Consider the following 15,696-nt stretch of genomic DNA (forward strand, 5'->3'; position numbering starts at 1 on the left):
AACCATGTAATACCACTGGTATTGTTTTAAGCATTGGACAATAACCTCCACCATCATCAAACATGTTCTGAACGCCTTCAGACCTCACCGAGATCTCATAATTAATTTACTCACCTCTTTTTTTTACCACTACACCCTGATTACATGCCATTAAAAGTGTACCTACTTGATATGCACATTAATCAATCTCGTTTGCCATCGGACATAGGCTAATGAAATTAATTTCAATCTACCTCAGAAAATTCCCACCCCGCTCCCACTTTTAGCCCAGACTGTGAAATTCTCTCTCCGCCATGCCTGTGTTTATAGAACATTGATGACTCAAATGCGTTATGCAGTATGCAGAGGCCCTTAAGCTCTTGATCCATGTCTGAGGCACGTTTTACTTTGGCCCGTGGAGATCCAGCAGAGCTCTCCAGACCCAAATAAAGACATAAGCCAGGGGTATTGTTGTCAACAGCCGCACCACAGGTGTCAGGGTATGAAAGACAAAGTGCTGTGCTGGGCCAGGTTGTTTAGTAAAACCTTCCAGGAGATGTAATCCAGGGAAGTGTTTGCGTTGTGTTGACTTAAAGGCAAAATGGATAGTTCTTCTACTATAAATGATAATCTGCCTCTAAAATGAATGAATCCTGATGGCCAATCAGAGGTGTCTCAGCTTCTGGTGAGTGTCTCTCTCTCTCCCTCTGTGTCATATGGGCATGAGAATCTTAATAAATCTGTCAGGGTGTTGAATCACTAAAGATGGCTAGCTACACGCACAGGACGTGTTCCTTTGATCCGCCACATCAATATTTATGCAATCAAAAAGTCTTTAGAGAAGGGCCTGCTGCATGTATGTGATAAAAATGCTCAGATGAAACCTCCACCTAAATAAAATCAGGTCCATACTTTCTGCAATTGTTTTGTTAGCTCTTGTTTAGCCCCAGCTCATAACATCATAGTTCAATTAGTGCCAGAGTTATGTGATAATTCCCCGTGTCAACTGTGCCTGTGCTAGTGTACTGTAGTTTCCCATGCTGTGTCCAATGTATTATTGGTGCAGTAATGTTGGAAGTGGAAAAGCCGATCAGAGAGATCAATGAGAGATTCAAAATCTAAGAGATTTAATTTTTCTTAAATTCCAGCTGTGTTTTAGTCCACACAGTTAAACCCCATTAAAATACAATAGTCAGGGTGCGATTTGTAGGGGGGGGTGAGGATGGTGAGGATTCCCCCCTCTGGTTTTCCTATCCCTACCTATGTTAAATTATTTTTATTCCCGGTGGGGACAACATTTATTCCCCTCTGCCCCTCATATTGATTAATGCTACTTCATATAAGTAAAGCGCTGCAACGTGAGAACAGGCTAGCCTACATAATAATCTGACATCAGAAACGCACCGTCACCGTCAGCACTCATGCTGCTGACACAGTGGCTGCGTGATAACTTAATTTGGCCTTGATCGTGCAGGACATTTCAGAATGTCGAGTGTGTAATCCATCATTAATGGCTAGTTTCAATGGAAAAGTTAGCTGGACAAATTAAAGAAAACGAGAAGGATTCAGTGGAGCATAATAATGTTTTAGAACCTTCAAAATTAAAAAAACGGATGCAACTGAGATGGAGGACAACTGCACGTAGAGTAGAACGTAGGCCTATTGTCCGAAGGAACTTACATTAAATGAGGAGATATTTGCTGAATGTCACAAAAAGTGTTACAGAAATTGCTTGGCATCATTTATTCAATGGCTCTCTACCGAAACACCTGTAGTTTGCGGAGGACGAACGAGAAAGCACTCGTTTGATAAATCAGCCAGTAGGCTATAGGCCTAGTAGACAAATAACTTTTAGAAATCATACATCATACACCACGGTAAACTAAAACTAAAATGTTACAAAGGTGGCAAAAATAATATAGGGTATTATTAGCCATGACATTACTAGGCTATGAATCGTTGGTCCTTTTTTTTTTTGGGGGGGGGGGGGGGGGGGGGGGTTACAAACTTATTAAAAATCATCCCCCCTCTGGTTTTTACACAAATCGCACCCTGACAATAGTTAACACTGGGAAGATTTATACCAACGTTATGTGGCCACTGGTTTGGCCAATGTATCCACTTTTACTTCTGACTGCTTATTGGTGATGCAAGTTGATTTAAAACATTACAGTTGGTCATAAGTAACTCTACAATGCTTGTTTTCAGCCTGGATGTTCCCTGCAACTGTTGACACAATCAGGTGACAGTAGTGCAGCAAATGATATTCAAAGAACTGCACAATTCAAACACTTTTGGCATTATCATATCAATGGGATTTGGTGCTGCCATGATGTTTGATTTCATCTTTCTGTCTGATGTAGGAGCGAGAGAGAGAGAGCATGAGAGAGAGAGAGAGAAAGAGAGCACTTCCAGCTTTGAAGTCCAGGCCCTGTGTGCAGTGCACCATCACCATCTGATTAGCCGCAGCGCATTGGGAGAGATGGTTTGTGCAGGATTGAGGGGGGATATAATTACTGAACTGTGATGGGATCTACATTTTATGAACAGAGCTCTTGTTTTTTCAGAGCACACAAAGGCACATTTGACAAAGTCCAAAAACACAGGCTGGATATTTGTACAGATACAGGATTGTTTTTATTGCCAGGAGCCCTCCAGTCAAATACATGAACAACACTTCCAACGCTTTCCTCATCTGCGCAGACATACAGAAGACTAACTGGAGAGGTTTGATACTGTTGTCAGATCCACAGCCTGTGAACCTGGTCTCCTTCACTGTGCTGCAGGCCTCACGACTGAGTACATGGCAGAGTATTGTGCAGTGCTGTGTATGACTGTACGTGTGTGTGTGCATGTGTTTGTTTGTAAGTGTCTGTGTGTGTTTGGGTGGTATGGGTGCCACTCAATGTGACCAAGGCATCCTCAGCACTGTCTAACACCCCCCCCAAGCTTATTTAACTATGCCTCTGCCCCCCTATGCAAACCTGCACAACTGCACATGTCACAACAGCCCATGTGATGATATTGCTCCTCCCTCCAGGAGCACAGGCTTGGTGGATGTATCCTCATGACCACAACCATAATCATCACCATCATCATCGTCTTCTGCGTGTGACTACTGAGAAGCTTCTCTGTCTTATGCTGAGGTACTACACTCAATGAGGAGTATGAGGAGTTCCTGTAACAAACTGTGAGGTGAGAGCAGTTGAAGAAGAGGGAGAATGACAGAAAAAGAAACAACCAACACAAACTGACACATGATGTGTGAAGAAGGAAAACATTAAACCAGACACTTTAAGGAGCGGAGTTTGGGGTCAGTTGGTCGTGGGGCGTATAAATCGGATCTGAGATAAGACTTTATACCCGCTCTGAGAGTAGGGCAGAGTTACTGAGAGATTGTTCTGTGGTTTCGATTCCTCTGCTTGCTGCTTGCAGCGTTCACACTTCCATACTAAGTGGCATTTCATCACCTATGGACTTTTAAAGTGCACAAAATGCAAATGTTTGTTGTTTTGCACAGATCACACTGAATCATATGACAATCTGTAATAGCATAACATGACAACACTGAATCAAAAAGTCTAAAACGCTCCAAAAAGTCAAACATAGCTTAAACAGGATGTTTGTGACTGGTTTAAATGCATGGTTATCAACAATGAGATAAACACAATCTTGAAATATCCAAGCAACAATTTGACAGGCCTTCTGTCCCAAGAAGAGGCCAACTCTTGTCATGACACAGAATGGAAGACTCTAGAAAACGTTGGAAAACTCCTTCATTGAGTCGCTTGGTGTCATCATTTTTATGAAAGAGCATCTGTACATCAGGAGACAATTTGAAATGCCATGAAATTTAAATGAAAAACTAAGCATGAATAGAACCCCATAAATTGTTAATAAAGTAGGCACAAAATCTAAGAGTTAAGCCTTCACATTTTCCCATAGGTGATGAATCTTCCCCAACCTCTTGGGGGAAAATCCAAGGTTTATCCATTAAGGCATACCTCACGACATACAAGATCTTTGTGATAACATGGGTTCTGAGCATTGAATGGAAAGCTCAAAAGGTTTATAATCATTTATATTATCACTACTAATGTAAAATAATGTACTATATTCAAACATAGTTTAACAGTTTTCTTATGTCTTTTGCAAGTGACATATTTAACTTACAGTATGTGACTTTTGCAAACTAATATCTCCAGGAGGAACACAAACAGAAACTTCCTATAACTTTCAGTTCAGTTGCACATTGATTTGCTGAGCCTTCCCTTCAGCACTAAGACATCTAACAAGGAGTTCCACATTTGCAAGATTAATAAGTTATTACATTTTTTTACATACATACACACATACAGAAGGGGAAACCCGGAAGTTGCTTGGTGCATTCTCGTGCTTAAAACAACCTCCTACAATCTATGTAACTATACAGCACAAAGTCAAACATAATAGAAATCTTGTACAAGGCCATTTCACTAATTAAACCCAACTAAGCATCACGTTCTGCGACAATTTCAATCAAATTAGTTTGAGCACATATCTGCACAAATGCCTTGCTTTGGAGGGCGTGCGCAACTGGAGTGTACTACTCATCACACAGAGCCATTCAGCTGTACATGTCTTCACATAGAGATAAAGATATAGATTTTATAATTTAATCGTAATATTTTATCTTATTCTGCTGGTACCAGTTAATCACAGTGACTCAAAAATAAACTTAAAAATGACAAGAGGAAGTAAAAGACTTATTTACAACAAGAGGAAGTAAAAGACTTATTTACAACATATAGTATACACTGATATTTCATTATTACTCAGCATTTGCTTGCAATCCCTTTCAGAGATTGTGAGTAGCTGTATCATGGATTGTGATGGTGTGTGTCTATACATGTATGTGTGTGTGTGCCAATATGTGTGTGTGTGTGTGTGTGTATGTATGTGCTGGCTCAGCCAGGGTGTGTGAGTAGGGGTGAAATACCCTGGCATCTGCAGGCAGGATATCTGGGGATGAGGGTAAATGAACCAGGGGGGCGAGTACACCATCGGCTCCACCATCTGACACTTATCTACCCCCCCCCACCCCCCCACATACACACACTTTCCCCCAAATACCCCCTCGCACTGAACCTGAAGGTGAGGTAAGGGGTGAGAATCCACTCATTTTTCAACAAGGCAAAAGCAAAAAGACAAAAAGCAAAATGGGTAAAGCCACACATGTACTGTGTTCATATAACCAAATGAAGGCAATGCTAGTGTGAGCAAAAACAAACGCAGACCAACCAGCAGACCATCACGGGAAAAACACCTTCCACTCTCTTCAGCTTCTTTTCAAGTGCGGTGCTTCTTAGGCATAAAATAACAGACTTTTGAGTTCCTTTTACAATAAAATGTCCCTTTAAGGAGGAGCGCAAACATAATGACACTCATAATAATAAAAAATGGCTCAGTTAAATTGTTCATTTGAAGAAATACCACACAATTTCAAGTCATTTCCCTTTACAGTACATTTCTTTTTGTTGCGGTCCTGCAGCAAAATGGCTGTGTTTGGCGATTCCCCTTGTGTCCACCGGGGGCGATATTGGCAGGCACAAGGGCTGCACAAAGAGAGTCCCTGTTGAGGCCCCTGTACTCCCATCTCCGCAGTGACGCAGGCAGGGTTCCCCTTCACATCCCAACCCCAAAGAGCCAGTACTCTCCATGAGTCAATCGATCCCTTTTGAAATGTTTCTCCCCTGACCCATATGGGTAGCATCCCCCTCCTACCCAAAGCACACACTCACTCACACACATACACAGTCACACACACACACTCATGGTGTGGTCTGTAGCAGAGGCCAGAGGAGAGAGGATTTGGTAGTTGGTACATGGTTTGGTCGAGTCAGTCCATTGCTAGAGTTCCCACGAAAAGCAGGGGCGAGTGAACAAGTCTGTCCAGAACAGCACCATGTTCATACAAGAGAGTGGGAGAGCCACTGTCCCTCCAGCTACACCTCACTGTTGTCTCTTCAGCATAGGCTGTGTTCCTGTGTGTTTGTGAGAGAGAGAGAGTGTGTGTGTGTGTGTGTGTGTGTGTGATTGTGTATTAATGTGAGCAGAAGACACCGGACACCTTCGGTCAGGGCAGAACGCTCCTCACCTCAGGCCGAGTCGTTGCATATTTAGGCTGACGTGCGCAGAGGGAAAGGAAATGACAAGTCCTAGTTGTGATTGGACAGGTAAAGGGGAAGCCAGGCATCTGCAAGGGCTCGGGGGCCCGCTGTAAATGAGTTTTGTTTTCAGCTCCACTTTAGAGTCAATACCCATCAGGCACACCAATACTGTACAAGAGACCTGTTCAGCAACTGCTGTCAGCTCCGATTTTCCTATTTGTTTGGCTTTGCTGGCAATGTGTTCCCCTCAGTTTCTCAAGGAACAAATGCTATTCTGCCCCACTGGTCTGTAATGTGGGCCGATAAGTACTATGGTCCCAGGACACACGTAACCCATACGTAAACACCTGTACACATTACTTATTTGAAATAAGAAACCTCCCTCAACCTGTCCCTGCCCGTTTAAACAATCAGCAACAGGGATTCAAATGTTCTTGAATGGACTGGACTGAGCGGACGGAATAGAATAAACGGTCTCCATTCTGTAGCAGGACATAATATATTACCTATGTACTGATATAGCATGTATTAGAATGCTAATGCATTGTTCCCAACTCTATTTTTTTTGTCAATTGATGTAAGTGTAATAAATATGTGAGGTCCCATCTGTAAATACTTTAATTGAGACTGATAATCTACTGCGAGCCTGTGGTCTGCACTAAGAACCTTCCCTACGACGGTGAGTATATATATACATGCGTTTTTGTGTTCATGGGTTTGAAGAGATATAAAGGATGGAGGCTGCCTAGTAAGGGGAGTGAGACACTTCTGGGCAGGCATTTATGAGCTGTCTGAAAGTAGGACAGCACACTGCACACTGCATCTCCATGCATCCCAGATGGTTTCGGGTTGCGACACTAATCTGGCCCAGACCTGGCGCAGGTCAGGACTTGACTCATTTGGAATCGTTTCAGAGTCAACCGCCACCTGGGCCTGCTAGAGCTATGTGAATAGTTTGGTTGTTTAGTTGCTTGTTTGGTTGGTTGGTTGGTGGATTGCTGGGCTAAGCAAGTCTAGCAGTTTTTATTTTGTTTTGTTTTGTATTGTTTAACGTGCACTGACTGCACTCGTATGTGTGTGTGTGTGTGTGTGTGTGTGTGTGTATCAGTGTGGGCCTATGGAAGTAGGTCCTGGGAAGCAGGCTGCTGGATTGGGAGGGGTCCCTGTGGCAGCGGTTGCCGCGGCGGCAGCGGCAGCGAGGCTAGCAGGGCTTGTTGACATTGCACAAGAGCTCGGTGACTTTGATGAGGCGCGCCACGGTGCTCTGGGACTCCTCCTGCAGCCGCTGGTTGTTCTGCCTGAGACTCTGCACCTCTGCCTGCAGCACTGCCTTGTCCTCCTTCTCCTGCCAGGGGAGCGGCACACAAGAACAGCCCACCATAAGAGCTCCCGCACGGGCAGAGAGGGGAAGGGGTTGGGGGGAGGGAGGGGTGGAGGAAAGGGAGGACAGGGACTAAAGGAGAGGATGAGTGTGGTGAGATGGACAGAGACAGAGAAAGATGAAGAAGGGAGGGAGGAGAGGCAGCACGGGGCGGACATCTTATACTGCCAAATTTGACTCTACAGCTGACACACACAGACACACACACACACACACACACAGACACAAACATACACTCACAGATACCCTCACACTTTCAATTCCAACATAGAGGAGGTATATCAGATAGACAAGCGCGCGCGTGCGCGCGCACACACAAACACACACACACACACACACACACACTGAACAACCCCTTCATTACCACCAACCCCTCCACACACAGTTCTATATAGGTGATTTGGCTGCTGAAAATGGTACATACACAGATGGAAAATATACAGGGTTTTAATGAAAGATTTACTGTGATCACAATCATTTCAAATGTTCAAAAGAAAACCTGATTATTGTTTATTATCATATTGCATTCATTATCTTGTAAATATGTGCACAAAGTTTGTAATCAGGCCTGAAATAAGAAACCATAATCTCCCAATGCAGCACGACTGTAATTAATCATTTCTAGTTAAGCAGTCCAGCCTAGTTACACTGCAGGGATGTGGAAATCCACAGAGAGGTCAAATTACCCTCATCTTGCATTTTTTATCGCTATAACTTGCAGATTGGTATTCCACAGTAAGCCTTTCATGAGCCTGACACACACACACACACACCCCTCCCACACACACACACACACACACACACACACACACACACTAAAAAAGAGCTTATTTGTCCTCTCTCCTTTTCCTTTGTGATCTCTCACAGGAAGGAAGAGCGAACTGGACAAGTTTAGGCCAGGTCACCCCCGTTCCTGTCCGATCTATACACAGGGAGAGGAAGGGGGACACGTGGCTTTATAAATGAGCAGGACCCAGGACACGGGCATCACGGACAGGAAAGTGGACAGGAAGTGGACAATGAAGTGATGGGGAGACAGAGAGAGATGGTACACGACAGACAAACCAGAGCTACAGGAAACGTCAGCAGCTTTAAGGGGTCAAATCCATTATCTAAGGCAGCGTATCCAAATCACTGCTTTTCACCATTTACTCCATGCTTTCCATTTAGATTTACTAAATGATTTCGTATGCCATAGTGTACCGGTAATTTGTATGGCATAGTGTAATTTGTATGGCATAGTGTAATTTACATGCCATAGTTTCAGGGAAATTCACAATATCCAACTGTACATAACGTACAAGTGGAGGGCAATTTCTTAGCCATACTGTAGCTCTGACATGTGAGGAAACTGACTGGTTGATCACTGAGTTCTTATTAGATGAAGCTTAATGACAGAGTAGATGAGGTTAGATGGGTATTATCATCAATCTGGGCAGTTAATCTAACCCTTGCCAGCGCGTTGGACGGATGGCATGAGAAATGTATGAGAAAATGCCCCCCGCTATGTGAGACATTTCATAACAATCAGGAAAAGAAGCTTTGAGGGAGGACATTTTGCTAGATGTTTGGATTTCAGTCAGAGAATTCTTTAGTGCTAAATCCATTGAGCAGGTTACGTGTATACTAGGCCAGCTGTATATGCAATGGAGTCTCTTAGTTCTGAAGGGCTGTGGAACCCTCCATGGGCAACCGTGCTCACTCTCCCAGGTGCAGGCTAGCCAGTGGACATGACCTCGAAACAGACTGTCCCATACAGTCTCCTCTGGTAGACCAAGTCCATACACATGCATGTCATAATGCCTCATTGGTCTTTCATAACATATACATGTGACATTTCGTAATATGCATGTGATATTTCCTGTATATGTGTCTCTAGATTGATGATAATACAATGTTAATGGTGAGTCACCGTAAAGGGAAGGGGAAGTGGGTTAGGACTTGTTAGAGGCACTTTAGAGGGCTGTGGAGTTCTTATAGAGAAGTTCGGTTTGCCGGATTCTAGAACTGTGGCTCAGGAACCCAGTGGGGAGAACAGCATTTGCACTTAAATCCTTGGAGCCTTGCACACTAGATTGGATACTGTGGCCTCCTGCTTAGCAGTGGTCTTCCACTGACACTGTGTCTTCTCGGGGGAAATTTGGTGCGAGAAAGTGGAACCGTGCCCTATTGCTGAATTGGAAATGACTTAGCTACTTAAGTGTCACCTGGTGGCCAATGAGAGAGGGATTTTAAAAAATACATGGTGCTGTGTTTTCTCTCTCTCTTTCTTTCTCTCTTCGCCTCTCTGTCATTCCCATTTTAGCACCAAGGTGTAAAAGCTTGGGGGAGCTGCCTCCTGAGCATAGAGCTTTTTCGTGTAAGTCGTGTGGGCTGCAGATGAGTTGTGTGTATTTTTAGTCTCTCGTCACTGCGTTTCTACCGCCTCAACGCCCTACCTGGTAGAACTGTGGGAATGTGTGAGTGTGTGTGTGTGTGTGTGTGTGTGTGTGTGTGTGTGTGTGTGTGTGTGTGTTGGTGTGTCTCTCATGACAGAGGGAGATTGCTCATATCCAATCTGCTCTCCAATACTCCACGGCATGTTAGGAGTGCTTGTCTTGGTGTGTGTGAGTGTGTGGGTGTGAGGGTGTGCTTTAGTAGCTCTACTCACTAGGCAATCTGGTGATGTGTTATTGAAGAGGAGGACATGGGGGGGGGTGGGGGGGGTTGTTTTTCGTTTTTGTTTTTGAAGCGCAACGGAGGAGAAATGCTCGTGGTGTACTTGCCTCGACTGCCACTGGTCGCTTAGTGTTGAGAGAGTGAGCATGGCTGCCCAGTGTCCCTCCAGCCATCTTCTCTCATCATCTCCTCTGTTCACCCTGCCCAATGACAAGACAGGTTTCTTTTGCTTGGCCCGCCCTACCACTATATCCCTCTGTCTGATTGGCTCAGTAATGTAGCAATCAGGGTCTGGTTTGTAGGTGGTAAGGAAGGGGTGGGCTTCAAGGGATTGGGAAGGGGAAGGGTTTGGGTGGGAGTGGGGGTGGGGGTGGGGGGTGGTTGGGGGGTGGGGGGTGGGGGGTTGTCTGGAGAGGGAAACGAGTGGCGGTGGGAAGAAGGGAAGGGAAGGGGGGGGGGGGGGATCACTGGGCGGGCAGGATGCTGTGATGGGGGTCAGGGGTCGGGCTGTGGTTGACCATCTGCACTGGCAGTACCTTTTGGAGGTCATCCTGCAGCCGTTTCAGCATGTCCTCCAGCTGGGACACCTTCTCCTCAAGGTGGCCAGGAGAGTCACTACAGAGAGAGAGAGAAAGAGAGAGAGGGAGAGAGGGAGAGGAAATATGACAGGAGAGGAAAGAGAGGAGAAGAGAAAAGAAGAGAAGAGAAGAGAAGAGGATGCATATTTAATCTGATTGGCCAATCTGGATCAGCCCGTATATAATATAATTTACAGTAATAAGACAGGAACATTATGTGACATAGGGATGTGTGTGTGTGTGTGTGGTGTGTGTATTTGTATATGCGCACATGTGTGTATGTGTGTGTGTGTGTGTGTGTTGCTGTGCGTGTGAAGAAGACAGCAAGCAGGCAGACAGACAGAAAGCTCCATCATTGAATCAGATCCTGTTGTAACAGAGAAGAGATTGAGTCCAGTACTCCAGGCGGGTCACCTAGAGACCACAGACCACGGGAGAACGAGCGAGCGAGCGAGCGAGAGAGAGAGAGACAGACGGAACCATTGAGTCAGGCAGCGTTAGACAGAGTCAGAGCCAGAGACATGCCTTTAGAGTGACTCAGAGGGCACATGGAGGGACTTCACCAGTGGGGGTGAGCAGGAATAAGAATGAGAGAGCAAATCACCTCCTCTAATACAGTGGGCTTGGGGTGAACCTATTCCCTCATGCTATTTGCTCTCTGATTTCTGTCTGATTTCCAGTAAGTGTTATCAAGCCAATGCATTTGGCCTATCAAGTCAGACTATCCTGGGATGTTAGTAGCTCTGTATGTGTGTGTGTGTGTGTGTGTGTGTGTGTGTGTGTGTGTGTGTGTGTGTGCATGCATATGTATATAATAGTATATTATGTGCATGTGCAGTATATAGATATATGTCAGCGTGTGCACGACACAGAGAGAGGAGGAGGGAGGTAAAGAGAACTAATGAGAAACAATGATGACCGCCACACTGTCGTCACCAACCACACTGACTCAGAGTGAAACTGTCATAGGTTAAGGCTTCGGTGGTCATAGTCCAGTGACCGACACATGCTAGAGACGGCGAGCCCACCTATCTTTGACGTCCCTCAGCTTGGCATCGGACTGCCCGGTCAGACTGTGAGCTTCAGCGGAGGCCTGGCTTCCATCTCCTGGATTCCGGTCTGCAGGGGGTGGAGGGGGGATTAGTCAGTGTTAGTCAGACTCTCTACAGGGGCCCACTACACACACACACACACACACATACACACACACTCGCCTGAGCCTCCCACACACTGCAGCACCCAGTGGTGCAAGCATGAGTTCAAGTTTGTCTTTTTCACACACACACACACACACACACACACACACACACACACACACACACACACACACACACACACACTCAAAGGATGAGAGGAAACACTGCAGAGGTCTCATTACATGGCCCATTAAATAGAAAACTATAGGAAATGAAGTCTCTAGAATAACAACCTCTCTGCTTCTCCACAGCTTTACTCATGGGCTCCATCTCAGAGGATGAAACAAATGCCTGGCTCCCCGCTATCCCTCCTCTCACATCTCACCTTCTCTTGACAACGCCTCCAGGATGCTTCGACAGGCTGTGGCCAAGTCAGAAATGGACTGCCATTCCTCTTCAGTAGAGTCTGTTGTCTCTGAAAGAACTGGGAAGAAATACACACATTTTTAAGTTATGATATTTACAGGAGAGTAATACAATGTTTCCACATGAGCAATGAAATGTGGAAGAGAACAGGTGTTCCAGACTAGTTCCACAGAAAGATGCTTACTGATGCTACTGATAGAATGCAGTGATCATAAGTGCATTACGTTCAGTACAAAATCTTATTATCCTTAGAAAAACGCCTACATCACTCCCTAACAAACCAAAATTGGCTGTAGCCACATACGGCCACTAGAGGGCACTTTCAGCTCACACTGACAGCAGAACAGCCAGCCTCAACCATGAGGAGCAGTCAACAACAGCACCACGGTCTATTCAGCCTGTCAGCAGAGCGGTGGTGATACTGTGGAGAGGCAGTCACAGTAACACACACACACACACACACACACACACTTCCTCCACGCCAGTTCAAGCATTCACTCAGCAGCAGCAGCAGCAGTGGAGGAGGCTGGGGGTCTGGGGTAGAGAGGGGAGCGGACCTGGGGGCCGCCCCAGCAGAGGGGCAGCAGATGGCCCAGAGGACCCCTTGATTTGGGGCAGTCTGAGTCCCCACCCCGCCCTGCTTGCCCCCATCTGTCTCTCCTTTAGTCTGGAGCTGGTGGGGGTGCTAGCACAAGGGGCTAGGGTGTGTGTGTGCGTGTGTGCGTGTGTGTGTGTGTGTGTGTGTGTGCTTGTGTGTGTGTGTGCTTGTGTGTGTGTGTGCGTGTGTGTGTGTGTGTGTGTGTGTGTGTGTGTGTGTGTGTGTGTGTGTGTGCTTGTGTGTGTGTGAGTGTGTGTGGAGTCGGGGGGTGCTGAACAATATTGGGTAAGAGGATCGAGGGCAGTGGAGATGAAAGACCCAGGGACAAAGAGAAACAGGGGAGGGGCTGGATTATGTGGAGAGGGGGGTTTTAGGGGAGAAAGGGTCTGATGCTGCTCAAAAGATGGGCTCAATTACACAATTTTGGGCAGCACGGGTATTGTTCAGTTACAGGCACACACATTTCTGCCCACTGCAGTCTGTGCTGTTGCTGTGCACACCAAAAACACCACTTACAGTACATTTACCAACCATATGATAATGTTCCACTGCTGCTAACCCTGTCAACAACTCACACAAAGAAACTCACATCACGGCAGAATCGAAGCCAGAGAGACACATTCTCACCCACAAAGACTACATCGCTAAACACACACACATCGGTGGTTCTCATTTAAATTGACCAAATACAGCAGCTCTTCTCCCTCAAAACTATTCACTTTAACATCTGTATCAATTTATGACCCACAGAATAGACAGATATTACCTGAGCGGTCATGGAATAGAACAGGAGAGAACAGAGTAGGGGACGAGCCGTAAGTTGGAGTTGATAAATGCTAAATGCTAAATGATAAATGCTAGGCTTATTTATGCTCAACATATAGATACGATTAACGACAATTTACAGATAAGGACAAAAAGGGAGCAGAAATGAGCGTTAACAGGACAGCTGGCCAGATGGAGGGACAGAGAGGGAACTCACTCTTAGTGATGGAGTTGTGCAGGCTCATGGCTCTGGAGTTGCGCTCGGCTCGGTCCATGCACTCGGAGCGGGCAGTGGGCTTGCTGGCCGACGCCTTCTCCTCGTTCAGCTCATCCAAGCCAAACTGCATGACACGCAGAGAAAGACAGAGACAGACAGGAATGTGAGCCAGTATTGTGTAACACAGTGTTTGTAATGAGTTGTGGAGAACGGCTCCCTTTCAACCTACAAAGCCTACTTCTTTTGCGCTCAATATCAAATAATGGCAGGCAAAGCATTAGGAAATATTTACAAGTGAAAGAGGATTTACTCAAGGGATTTAGCAGTGAAACGAAGAGTGATGACCAAACTGTCAAATTAGTCACTGATTATCATTTCCACTGGTTCTTAGCCAGACACTCTGCAATCTCACTCTGATGGGAAAGAGACCAAGGAGACAGATACCGGCTATCTGACAGACACATCTTCACACCAGAGCTGTGTGCGTTTCACAACTGTGAAACTATAACTACAACAGACACACAGCTCTGAAATGGACCTGATAATTCAGCATTTGTAATGAAAACCACAAATGTTCTGATATTGCCATGCCTATTTCATGCTTTATCAAGATTTCCTGTGTGTGTGTGTATGTGTTTGTTTGTCCATCAATAGCCTTTATTGTGAAGCCCGCCAAAAGCAGGAAATAAACTGTGGTATTTTGTACAACCCAGGTTGTACTACACAAAGCGAAACAGATTAAAGGTCTTATTTTAAACTGGCTGCGGAAGAGGCAGAGCGTCCGTGGCAAGGCTGAATTGAGTCATCATCAGTGACAGACAGAGCTGGTGACGTGCTACGTCTTACACATTAATGAAGCACTACAGTAAGAGGAACAGAGCTCCAGGGGAAACGCAGCTCCTCTTCTCCTCTGCCAATACGCCCATAAGGTGAATGTATGAAATCGCATCACTCTCTTTCTCTCTCCTTTTCTCTCTGTATGAGTCCCTCTCTCTCTCTCTCTTTCTCTCTCTCTGTCTATCCCTCAATATATACAATCTCTCTCTCTTTCTCTTTTTCTCTCTCTCTCACTCACTCTGCATGTGTGTGTATGTGTGTGTGTGTGTGTGTGTGTGTGTGTGTGTGTGTGTGTGTGTGTGTGTGTGTATGTGTGTGTGTGAAAGAGAGAGAGTGAGTATGTGTGTGTGTGTGTGTGTGTGTGTGTGTGTGTGTGTGTGTCTGAGTGTGTGTCTGAGTGTGTGTGTGTGTGTGTGTGTGTGTGTGTCTGAGTGTGTGTGTGTGACCTGTTTCTGCTGTCCGTCCTCCTCCAGAGTCATCTTGGGTTTGACAGCCAGGATGAGGTCAGGCGTGGCATCCATCAGCTCCCCAGGGTTCTCGTAGATGTGCCTGTCCACCTTCACGGCTACGTTGTCATACACATGCCTGTTCAACACACACACACACACACACACACACACACACACACACACACACACACACACACACACACACACACAATAAAAGACAAGCATACAGTGAAAAATATCTTTTTTCTTCCTCTTCTCACTCTTCTGTCTCTCTCTCAAAAACACACACACACCAAAAGACCCACACAGAAAGACAAACATTCCTACTGATTACTGACTGATTGCTGCCTGCCTTGTTCACTAATCAAGTCCAGAAATAAACCTCCATGGGTGGTAATGGCAGGGGAACACGTGACGTGGCTTTAGAAGCTGTTTGATGGTGTTCGGGGCTTAAAGCAATACCAATATCTGGGCCTGAAGTTATCAGACATTTATGAGGACGCCATGTATACTGTAGTCTCAT

General features: G+C 45.6%; 1 protein-coding gene across 4 annotated transcripts in view; it reads right to left on the minus strand.

Annotated features, from left to right (window-relative positions):
* Nucleotides 1–2,591: 2,591 nt before the first annotated feature.
* The window catches only part of zmp:0000001168 (signal-induced proliferation-associated protein 1), a 42,572-nt gene continuing 29,467 nt past the window's right edge, over nt 2,592–15,696 (minus strand). For 3 of the 4 annotated variants that reach the window (XM_042094065.1, XM_042094066.1, XM_042094067.1), the window contains exons 11-16: nt 15,171–15,309; nt 13,888–14,011; nt 12,267–12,365; nt 11,774–11,864; nt 10,704–10,782; nt 2,592–7,473 (exon numbers count right to left, since the gene is read on the minus strand). In XM_042094065.1, the coding sequence (XP_041949999.1) occupies nt 7,330–7,473; nt 10,704–10,782; nt 11,774–11,864; nt 12,267–12,365; nt 13,888–14,011; nt 15,171–15,309 (676 nt within the window). In that variant the 3' untranslated portion in view covers nt 2,592–7,329. Of the gene's footprint in view, nt 10,368–10,703; nt 10,783–11,773; nt 11,865–12,266; nt 12,366–13,887; nt 14,012–15,170; nt 15,310–15,696 lie in introns of all 4 variants that reach the window. The other variant, XM_042094068.1, reaches the window with a different exon arrangement.

This window comes from Alosa sapidissima, chromosome 5 (assembly GCF_018492685.1).
Source record: "Alosa sapidissima isolate fAloSap1 chromosome 5, fAloSap1.pri, whole genome shotgun sequence".
NCBI classification, from domain to species: domain Eukaryota; kingdom Metazoa; phylum Chordata; class Actinopteri; order Clupeiformes; family Clupeidae; genus Alosa; species Alosa sapidissima.